The sequence below is a fragment of the Catharus ustulatus genome, chromosome 4 (assembly GCF_009819885.2).
Source record: "Catharus ustulatus isolate bCatUst1 chromosome 4, bCatUst1.pri.v2, whole genome shotgun sequence".
NCBI lineage: Eukaryota > Metazoa > Chordata > Aves > Passeriformes > Turdidae > Catharus > Catharus ustulatus.
In genome coordinates, this window is record NC_046224.1 from 35,026,168 (window position 1) to 35,038,446 (window position 12,279).

Here is a 12,279-nt window from a genome sequence, read left to right on the forward strand (position 1 = left end):
TCTACATTTGTTGTGTCTTTATGGCTGAAGAAATCAGATTTTCTCCAGAATTTAGAATTTCTTTTAGAGATCAAGTATAAATTTTCCAGTTTGAAATACTAGCACCTCAAAGCTTCCCTGCCATCTGAAAATGGAATTGCACTCTTTTTTAGTATAGAATTCCAAGGAATAAAACAATTGCAGTTGGGGTTATAGAAGGAATCTTCCCTTTATTTTATGTCATCCATTTCCATTGGTGGTGTTCAGTGATATATGAGGTAAAACTAAAGGTAATGTTTAATTCAGGGGGAGGAAGCTCATTAGCAATTCTGATCATGACTATGCTAGACTAAAATCTGTGTCGCTGTCCCATAGGAGAGCAAAGCTAACCAGGGCAAATGTAGCAAAACCTCTGTTTTGTCACAAAAGTAACCAAATATATTTCTCACCCTGTGAGAATTAGGAAGATTAATTTCTTTGAACTAATTTTTTCTGACCATAATTTTATTTAAACAACTTCAACACAGTGGCTAGCAACAGGAGAAAAAATAATTATGCAAGAATTATTAATGATGCAAAAGGTATTACTAACACTAAATAACAGACAAGCAACTTTACCTTTGGAAAAAGTTACTGTATTACAACTGATGCAAGCTAAAAAGAAAAGTAACAGAAAGCAAGTTATTTTAAAGTAAACAGTATAAGCATTTCTATGACATTTTGTCCAGAAGGTAGGAAAAATATTGCAAAATACCTTCTTGTGTCAAACAATCCTTTTTCTTTATTATTTTACTCTGTAACACTAAAATATTATGAAAAGGTATCTGCTTATGTCACAGTTAGGTCCACACATAAATACTGAAATGCTAAAGATAGATGAGTTTGTGGTTCCTGTCACAACTCCTAAAGCTTCACTCTGCTCTTGATTCATATAATTTTAGTGTCACATTATCAACAGGATGAACTATATCCCTGAGCAATTTCAAGCCAAATTAATTAGAGCCAGCAGTGCCTTCTGTCCACAGCTGCCATCGGTCACAATGGAAGCTTATGGAGGTTCAGCACTTTAGCATTCCAAGTGATGGGCATCTAAATATAGATTTAGGAATCTCATTTAAGAGATCTAATTTAAGAGATCTAGTACTGGGCATGTGTTTATTTTGCATTTCAAAATCTGTTTGTGTCAGGTTTCTGTTTACACAGTTTGATCAAATATATGAAAATACTTGTGTCTATGAGAATGAAGTAAAACTAACGACTAGTGAAAAGCAGAAATGTTTACCAGTGATTTGATCCTCGGTCTTCTCCACAAAGCTCACCAACCTGGCCCTATGCCCACTGTGTTTCTATTGTTCTGCCTGGAAAAAAATGGGGTTAGTGAGGTGTTGGGGATCCCATTTGTCAAAGAGACCTTGAAAGGTCATTTATCCACTTCCTTGCCCAAAGAAAAGAACAGCTGGTCATGCATGCAGCTGACAGTCAGCCCAGGCTTTAGGAAGAGATAAGCATCAAAAATGCCTGTGTTGTGGAGTGCAAATGTTTATGTGAAGGAAAGCATGACTTCCTTTCTAGTATTTTCCCAGTTTTTAGATGTCTTTAATTAAGACAAGTTATATTATTCATGTAAAAGATGGATTCTGTTAAATTATGTATTTTTCATGCAATCCTGCCACGTCACAAAATTAGAAACTAATAGCATTAAAATTCTTATTAAGTGGTGGGGGGGAACTATTGGCAGAAATATTAATTATTCATGTGAATATTTTACACGTGGACATACTTAGTAAAGCAATCAAATATTTATTTAACACAACATAATCTATGTCAATAGTCTCAGACTTGGTCATTTATATTATATCTGCCTGGATGACAACTTATTTGAATATTTATGTTCAACACTTTCCTCATACCTTAAAAAATGCAACCTATTCATCTTCACCTCCTTTTGACTTGAGCTGAGCTCTCATTGCTAGAAGGTGTCCTCTAACTTCATAAAGTTTCTCCATTATCCCATATCCTCACCCTTTTATCCACTCCTTGTGATTAGGCACACAATTTGGACACTGACTTTAAGACTTCCCCCTTCTTCTCTATTATTTTTCCAGTTTCTGCTGAACAGACAGGTTTTGTTTTCCAGATAGTATTTTCTAAATACTGTTCCCCCGCAGTTTTATTTCTTAATTTTTCTTGTGTTAAGAGTTTATAAATTCTTTGTAATAGGGTATATGCTATCCCTCTTTTTACAAGCATACTACACTCACAATCTAAAATCAATGTTTCATAATAACTTAAAATCCAATAAAGTTAAAAACTGAATGGTTCTTGAAAGTAATTCATCTTTTTATTAAACTCTGTAGTATGTAATTACATACTTGTCCCCTATAGAATACAGCAAAATGCAAAGAGCTAAAATCTCTTAATAAATTGTCACTAGAGTGCCTTTACATACATCAGTAACACTTTGTTCTTACTTGCTGAACAAAACAACATCCAATATCATAAAGTGGTAGCTTTAGTAATTCTGAGCACTGCCAAGATTGCAGTTACAATTTGCTTTCTTGCTTACTTTCTTGCTGGTGGCTTAAGTTTTTCATGTTTGCTTTCACCTAGACCATAGAAGGGACACCTGGAACTCAGCTACTCCAGCTTCTCATGTCAACAAGTTAGGTCAGCCATGCTTCTGTCTAGCCAATTTGAAAAAATACAGTGATAGAAAGTCCATGATCTCCTGGGAAGCCTGTTGCAAAAATGTGTCACCCTGCTAAATGAAAGTACTATATCAGCTTGAGACAATAGATTATTCAGTTTAGTATCTAATTTACCAAGTGGTCTCTCTGAGATCTTGCCAATGAAATTGATGAGTTCTTTCAGCAAGCAAACAGCATAAGGACTAAACTTCAACACCGATTTTTTTGTTGTTGTTTTTGGGTTTTTTTGTTTTTGTTTTTTTTTAGCAAGGTCATTCTCTCTCCATTGCAATGAGAGGTGGCCTGGGAAGATTACAGCAGGTGTAAAATGTGATTTACCTGCCCCAATTTGACAGACAGGAAACCCAAAACCTGTTTCAAAGTAAAATTATTTGTGTACAACAATGGGCATGTTGTATATGTAAGAATATGTGTAAAAGTGTTATCTATATGCAGCAAGTATTATTTGCAAGTAAAATATCTTGTGGAATTAATTAATTAATTAATTAATTAAATTACTAGAAGAGATTATGTCTTTACTAAGCTTTTTGTTTTCTTTAACCCAGGTATGGTGACATGGTGCCAAAGACAATAGCTGGCAAGATTTTTGGTTCAATATGCTCTTTGAGTGGTGTCTTGGTCATTGCTCTGCCAGTTCCTGTAATTGTCTCCAACTTCAGCCGTATATACCACCAGAATCAACGAGCAGACAAGCGCAGGGCACAAAAGGTGAGCTTCTAATTTTTCCCCTTTATGTTGCTGAACAATAGAAAAAAATGGTATTTTCTATACACATTGTGTCATTACAGTGCATATTTCTTAACAAGATCACTATATGTATGTGCTACATGCCTAACCCATGTCCTAGATGCAAATAGTCTTAGTTTTAATGAAGATAAAAAAACCCAACACAAACCAAAACCGATTCATTTATCTTTTCTGTCAAAATGACAGATCTATTATTTTGGTAATTCATCCCACTTTTTAGACTGGATCTAGGATTTTTAGACAATAGCTGCAGTCTCAGCCACTGAAGATTTTCAGGAAGACTTTTTTTCTACCACATTCTTCTAAGGAAAAAGAAAACCAAAAAAAAAACCAGCCAAACAAACAAACAAAGAAAGCCCTCAAACCTGATAATGATTTTTAACATCTCTGCTAACAGATTGCTTCACTAATCCAGGTTTAGTTAAAGTCCGAGATTCAGTCTCTGGGGGAATCTGATTGCTGGGAACTTGTCTCCTCAGCTCTATTTTGCTTAAAAGGCTTCAGATAAACAGCTCAATCAGGTAAAAAAATGAAAGTAAAAGTCTGTTTTACCAGTTTCCTTGATTTGCTGAGTCTCTCACTAAAACATCCACTAGATCTACAAGAGGACTGTTTTCCTTACTGACACATATGGACAAGGTCAGGAGCTGCGAAGAGAAGTATTTATCAGGAGTGATGGATCCAAGCCTGAACAGCCACTTTCATCTCCACATCACTGCCAATGTACTTGTTCTAATCCACTTCTATGAATTCTGAAGTGCCAGGCAGCTCAGAGAACACTCACTGCCACCTGAAGTCCTGTTCTGGGAGCTGAGATGCCTTTCCTTTCACTCCTCCACGGATAGCAGCCAGAACGCTTGAGATGCCTCGCAGGCTGCACGGTTGCCAAGGCTGAGGTGTCACCACTTGGGCTTTTCTGGACCCATGGCCTCTCTTAGAGGTCCTGAGCGATCTCAGGAGAGCAGGATCAGTGCTGGGGGAAGTGTGCAGGCAGACCATGGTGGGGACTGCATATACAGACCAGGGATCACAGGCTGCATCTGCTTCATCTCAAAAACACCACCATGGTCAGATACAAAACGTTTGTGTGTTGCTCCCTGGCCACCTTTTTCACTGATTTCTTCATTAAAAAAAACAAAAATCTAATAAACAAAAAAACCAAACAAACTAACAAACAACCAAAACCCACCAAAATCAGTGAAGTAAATGTATGCCATGATACCATTCTCAGAATATCTTAAAATCAGGAGAAACAGAGGCACATGGCCAAGAAACTCTTAGGCCCAGGTAGAAGATACAGCAACCTTCAATGGCACATCTTGGAAAAATGCTGTCAGATGAGGAAAATGGCTATGAAAAGAAACCAGGTGTATCACAAGAATGCCATACCTCTAGAAACCTGATCTAAAATATAGGCTGCTTCAGGGATCCAAATCCTGTACTTTTTCTGTCTACTGATTCCACCCACTCTTCTGCATGCTATTTTGTCCCATAGCCTAATTCCAGCTGACTTCACGTCATTTCTACACTACCTTGTTTTTGTCAAGAACTTTTATACTTCTTTTTGTGGAATGGCAGCAGAGAAACAACTGTATCTCAGCCAGTTCACAGTGCTCCAGACAGAGCCGCCGAGCGTTGTGTTAGTCATGGGTAACACATCTGCTCAATCCAGCAATCATTGTGCCTGTTCTGAGCTTCCACAATAGCTGCAGACACAACCATTTCAGACAGAAACTGTCTCCTGCTGCATGCCACCAAACTGAATTTTCTAGGCCTGCTTTACATTTGTGTCATGGTTTAACCCAGTCAGCATCTGAGCCCCATGCAGCTGCTCACTCACTCCTGCACCAGCAGGACCAGGGAGAGAACTGGAAGCATAAAAACACAGCCCCACACCAGCCGTTGTGAAGAAAATAACTCTAACCCAGCCAAACCCAGCACAATTTGTCAGTGAAAAAGAAATGGACACTAGAAAATATCTCACAAAAATTAGATTGAAGGGCTGGCTGCTATTCCCCATAATCTCTTCCTGAATAGAGACTGCTTGAGTTAATAACTGACTTTTTCTCCCTGCAAAACAGTGAGCTCATTGTATGTTTCAAACAGGAACACAAAGTGATGAATGGCAATTCTGCCAAGCGTTTTTTCCTCTGCTTCCCAGAACAATGCCAACAGCAAGGATGAGAGATCTCCTCTGACTGTGTTTATGCCCTTCTTGCTTTGGAGAAAATGGCTTTGAGGTCTGATTAACTTAGGGCTGGATGGGTATTTCATTGATATCTCCTATTGCAAAGCTAATCTCTTTCAATCTAAAATGACTGAGATGTTGAACTGAATATTGCTTTGATGGACTAAAAAAGAAAAATCAACAAAAAGCACTTCATGGGTACTGTATAGTCCATATTTAGGCATGAAATATAGCCTTGCATTTCACAGGGGGTTTCTAGTGCCTTGTAAAAGAATATTCAGGCAAAAAGGTCACATTATTGAAGTTTGAAATTCCTTCTTCATTCAATACAATAGAGGCCTTACACCATTTTCTAAAATAAATGTTTCCCTAGGCACTGAACTTATTTCTGTTCTCTGAGGCTGAAGAACATAAGCTTGAAAGAAGGTGCTGTTTCATGGAGAGTAGCACAAAGCCCTGCAGGCAGTGGTACCTCCTGCTGGCTATAACAGCTTCCATTGGACTGAGACAGTGGTACCTTTGAATTGTGCAACTTTTTCAATATCTCACACAGAAATTTAATCAAGACAGGCTTCAGAAACTGTAAAACACTTGGGTTGGAAGAAAGTTCTTTGCTGAAGATTTGAAATCAGTTCCAGAAGCATTGACAATTTACGGCAGAAAAATATTGTCACTTACATTAGGATTTTTAAGAGCCATGCAACTATCATTTTATGCACTTACTGAGCTCCGCACACTTAAGATTAAGTTCAAGATTCTGCACATTTATTCAATTTCACTTGTTTGTATTTGGCAAAAAGACACTGCACATTAAAGCTTTGGAGAAGATGGAAGATTTTGAATGCATTTTAAAGGAAGTTCCTGCTTCCAATCATAAAAATACATTGCTATAATTACCATGAAATCCCACTCTGTAATACAGAAAATGTTGGCAGGATAGGCCAGCTTTCTGCTGTAGTAGAGGAAAGAAACCTTTTGCAATCAATATAAACAAAAACAGGAGAGGGGGGTGGAAACAAAGGAAAAATCATCTATGCTTATCAAAACGTTGTTTTCTATCACATAGTAACATCCAAGGATCTGGCATATCCTGCAAAGAAATGGATGAATAAATAATCCAAACTAGACATTGAAATTCCAGGCTTAACTAATTATGCCCTGGAGTCTTTCTGCGCCTTCTTCTCAAGCAGTTTTATCAGTAGTGAGGGAGTTTTGAAGAATGCTATTTGTGGAGCTTTTCTCAGCTAGAGACAACTTCAAGAGGTTGTTATTTTGGTTGCCCATTAACTTTGGGCAAAGTTAATGACAGTTGTTATGTGTAAAGGCAAGGAAAAAAGAGGAAAGGGGAAAGGGGAAAGGGAAGGGGAAGGGGAAGGGGAAGGGAGAAAGGTTTAGGCACGATTGGATATAATTTCCTACTCTGTAGGTGATAGGTAGCAAGGGCTAAGATTTGGCAGAACACTCACAGTGTCATATTCGCTGGGATGACTACCAGACCAGAGAAGAAACAGGAGGAAGCTCAGCTTCCCTCTTGGAATGGGTGTCTGGCCAGTCAACAGCAGCTTGGACCCAAAGGTCCATCCCAGCATTATACAGCAGAAATTATGATTATCAAGTCCTTCGTATCCTGAATGAAGTATCCCTTGCTATGTGCCTTTTCTGTTTTTCATACATGTCTTTGGAAAGTAAGAGCCTTGTGTCCTCTTGGCCAACAAGTGCCAAAGTGCAGGCACATCTGCCCAGTGCTGTTCATTACTTGAGGAATTAAAGAGACTTAATATTAGTTGCCCAAAGACTTTCTGCCTTAGAAAGGCATCATCTTTGCATGATGCCTCAACAGAACAGCCAAACAACCATCATCAGCTTCAAAACTTGACTTTAGAAATAAATTTCAACCTGAATCTTTCACACAAGTATGGTCTTCTACTTTCACAAAGCAAAATATATCCTGAAGATTGGTTTGGCTTTGTTATTTATTAATTGTACACGATGTATTTATCTGTCAGGTTATGAATAATCAATTACTAGCTAATTATAAGTAGCTCTAGGATAAACTGCAACAACAACAACTGCTTAACAGCATCTGGCAGTCTAGAACTGAATGTTTGCAGTATGAAACCCTGCTAGCCATTTTGGCCTCTTTATATGAGACAGGCTATTAATATCAGGAATATTGCAGAAACATAACTAGCAGCAACTTATCCAGGATTTTTGAGTTTAGCAAAAAAAAAAAAAAAGCATGCAGAACTCATGTTTATTGAACAATAATTTTAATAGATTGTGAAAGCAAGACACAATTCAAGAAATGTATAAACCTTATTTAATACCATATCCATTAATGTGCAAAGTAAACAGCATTTTCTTCTCTCTTCTCTGTTACATGTTGATGTCATGTAAATTATTGTCAGCTAATATGAAATCAATCATTTGCAATTACTGAAAATTAGAAAATCAGAGTATGAAATGTGGGTGTGAATTTTTTCAATTAAACATACATGGTGGATTTATGAAAGTTCAAACAAAAAAAAATTATATAAACAAAAATGTGACTGATTTTTTGGATAATATTTGCCCTTCCTCTAGTAGCCACAGTGTTGTGGTTCAGCCCAGGCAGGCAGATCAATCCCACCCTGCTGCTCATTCTCTCTCCCCTCCCCAGAAGAATGGGGTGAAAATCAGAAAGGTAAAAGTGCAAAAATTTGTGGGTGGGGATAAAGGCCAGTCCCCACCAGCATCCAGCTTTATTGCTGAGCATGATGCCATGTGGTGGGCAAGAACCCTCTGGTCTGCTGGCTCAGCTGTCCCATCTGTGTCCCCCCAACTCTTTGTCCGCCCCAGCCTCATCAGTGGGACACCTGGAGGAGCAGAAAAGGCCTTGGCTCTGTGCAAGCACTGGGCAGCAGTGACTAAAACATCCCTGAATTATAAACACTGTTCTCAGCACAAACCCAAAACACAGCCCACACCAGCTCCTGTGAAGGAAACGAGCTCTGTCCTGGCCAAAAAGCTGCGCACAGAGAATGACTGTGAAGGAATTTTAATATTTTAAATGTAAAAAATTATTAAACTATAATAACTAAGAGGTAAGTAATTAATAACTTTCAAGTTTTCATAGTAAAATAGTTATGTAACCTGGAGAGCAGCAGGAGACAACAGGAGTTAACTAAATTACCTGGGCTTCTTGCATAGCCAGTTAAAGGGTATCTTGCCAAAAATTATTCCCAGTACCACAGTAAGTCCTGTTCTAAAGTATTCCTGATAAAATCACTCTCTTAAAATAGCTGGACAGCTGAGGGCATCTGAGTGATAAAAGCTGGTTGTTGTAAATACCCCTCAGTGCTGCATTTAGTGCTACTTAAAACCTTGTGAAAATGAATGTTTATATTTCTAAAATGGACAGAGCTAACCGTTGTTGAATAACAGTGAATTCCCTTTGTGAGGTTTCCATGAATGCAGCCATAGAGAAGGATCCAACTCTATGTTGTAAAACTCGAAGCTAGAAAAGGAAAGACACGCATTTAAAAGAGAAGTCCAGTGCAAATACAAGGGATGTGGCAAAAAGAGCTGGTCATCAACTTCTTAGGAAGATGGAGATGAGATTATTAGGGTAGAATTTCATTAGAATATGTAAAATAACTGTATTTAATCTACTTTTTTTATTCCTAGCCCATGTAAAAATTGCCAAAGTTCCATACTCAGGAAATCTTCATAGCAAATTTATCATCTACTTCAGGAGAACTTAATCCTTTTTTTTTTTTTTCCTAGATATTCTGTGAAAGAGGAGGATTAGGAGTGGTTGAAAGGGAAAGCTTTGCAGTGGTTGAAAGGAACAGTTGTCACTCTCATTCTGTTATACATAAATTCAATACTTCTGTAACCACAGTTTTCCTGATGTCATCTCATCATTTTTATGCCTTTCATGGGAGTTCTATCCCCAATGCACAGCCCTGTGGATGACATGAGTTTTTAATGATGCCTTGATAGGAAATGTGAGAAGTCACTAGACTGCTCATGCTACAGGCTCATATATAAATCAGGCAGAAGCACTGAAAATAAATCTTATCACTTTAACAGATTTGTAAACACCTCCAGTTTCTGCAGTATTTTCTGTAAGCTGAAGTATAAACATGGAGGCCACAATATCTGCTTCCTCTCTTGGTAACAGATTTACTGTCTTCACTTTGGTAAATGATATAAATTCAGGCCATCTGAATGAATCTCAGCTAGAAAGATGTACGCTATTACTTTCTAGCTCACAAAAGCTTTCTAAGATGCAATAAATTCATACTTGCAAAGCAATTTTAAATCTTCACATAGAAAGTGCAACCTTCATATTGTATGTATCACAGCACTTTGATAAATTACGATAGTCTGATGGACTGTTATGTTTTTCATATTTCTTTATTAAATGATGCTGCACTATAATTATTACTTCAATCACTAAAGAGAAAATGAATATGCGTGCTGAAAGGAAAAGCAGAACTAATGTATGTTAAATGTGTGCTCATTAAATCTAATGAATTTCCCTGTATAAAAGAGCTAAAACATTTGTGACAGAAATCACTTATTTATGGGACTCCAAGCTGCATCCTCTAAAGACATTTTCTAAACTCCTAAGACTAAACTTTTATATATTTATGAGCATAACCAAGTGAACTTGTCCCAGCCCATGACTATTCTGTGGTACAGGTAAAACTCCTTCCCCCACCCTTCAACCTAGCATGCTGGGGTTGCATCACAGGAGAATCACTCTGAAAACAATCTATTTTTTGTCTGCCCAAGGGGCTTTTTAATTGCTAGCCAGGAGGATTGACCCCTAAAAGTGCTGGTAGCCTTGGATGGGCAGCTGAGAGCCCCAGTGAGCCAGGAGGGTGGGAGCTGTAACAGGGGTTCAGGCCAGATCACCAGGGATCTTTTCTCCTCACCACTAAAATAAGATGCATTAACTGCATTGCTGGAAATGCTATGTTCACCAAGAAAGTCAATAAACAAATGTGTTATCCTAAAATGGGCAATATATCACAAAATCAGTCAATACCCTCTCATGTGAGCTTTTTTGGCTCAAGGATGCACACATGCAGAGCAATAATTTATTTTCTTTCAGAACAATTAAATGATAATGAATACATGACATAGTGTAAGCCAGATTTCATCCATGTTAGCTGTTAGCTGTCATAAATTTCTTGGCTTGCTGTTGAGAAGATCTGTGAGTTTGAGGCTGTGAGTGCAAAGAAATGTGGTGTTGAGCCATTCCTCTAAGTCAGTTAATTATTAATCATGCCAGAAAGATCTGGTGGTTGCAGTGACTGGGCTGCATCCCTCTGTAAGCTCCCACTGACATTTAATGTCACAGAAACTTGGGGAAGGGGGAAAATACTATCTCTATTTTTTGAAAATGTCAAGTGAGTAAATATCAGATATGAAAACCTCTACTAATATATTAAAGTTAGACTTTTCAAGTCCTTCACTGTATCTCCTTCTGTGCTTCAGCAGACATTTAATTCCAGATGTTGCTATGCATTTGGCTTTCAGAATCAGAAATCTAACCATGAAGATAAATCCAGATTTCTTCTTATACATGTAACCAGCCACAAAAAATACAGAACCAGAATGCCATCCTAGTATTCCCATAAAAGCCTCTGTTTTCCACATTAATGGTTGAGAGAGTCCATTCTACATGCTTTCCCTTAATTCTGTGTTCTATGTGTTGCATAAAATTCAGTGGATGCAAAATGTCTGTCACTCACGAGCCTCCTTCTAGTCTGGATGAAAGTCACCTTCACAAGCAATGAGGCTCACCTGAGAAATCACAAATTTCTCTCAGTACCTGATACCTGCAGTGCAGTCTCTGAAAAGCCAGATTTTGAACAGTCTATGACCAAATATGATAAGTATTAAGTCTGGTAATACTGACAGACATGAAGAGGTAGGTGGAGGCCAGCGAGGAGTGGTGTCTTTCAGGGTTTTGTCTTGGGACCAGTGCCCTCCAATATGTTCATCAATGACACCAGCAGTGAGATCAGATGACCCTCAGCAAGTTTGCAGATGACACAAAGGTGAACAATGCTGTCAACACAACAGAAGGAAGAGCTGCCATCCAGAGGGACATGGACAAACTTGAGAAGTAGGCCCATGAGAACTTCATGAACATCAAAAAACTTAAGTGTAAGGTGTTTCAAGGCACTTCCACGTATGAATATAGGCAAAGGAAGTAAGAACAGCCCTATGGAGAAGAGCCTAGGAGTCCTCATGGATGAAAAGCTGAACGTGAGCCAGCACTGTGCCCTCCCAGCCCAGAAAGCCAACTGCATCCTGGGCTGCATCAAAAGCAGCATGGCCAGGAGGGCAAGGGAGGGGATCCTGCCCTGCTGCTCCACTCTGGTGAGACCCCACCTGGAGTGCTGCATCCAGCTCTGGGGTCCTCAGCACAAGAAAGATATGGACTTGTTAGAACAGGTCCAGAGGAGGGCCACAGAGATGATCCAAGGGCTGGAGCATCTCTCCTATGAAGACAGGCTCAGAGAGCTAGGATTGTTCAGCCTGGAGAAGAGATGTCTCCAGGGAGACTTTAGAACAGCTTTCCAGCACCAAAAAGAGACTTATAAAATGGAGGGAGAGAGACTTCTTATACAGGCAGACAGTGACACGACAAGGTCC

General features: G+C 38.7%; 1 protein-coding gene across 3 annotated transcripts in view; it reads left to right on the forward strand.

The window, feature by feature from the left end:
* Positions 1-12,279, forward strand: part of KCND2 (potassium voltage-gated channel subfamily D member 2) — a 265,232-nt gene that overhangs the window by 242,272 nt on the left and 10,681 nt on the right. For all 3 annotated transcript variants that reach the window (XM_033057564.1, XM_033057563.1, XM_033057562.1), the window contains one exon: positions 3,233-3,395. In XM_033057564.1, coding sequence (XP_032913455.1) covers positions 3,233-3,395 — 163 coding nt within the window. The remainder of the gene's footprint in view (positions 1-3,232; positions 3,396-12,279) is intronic.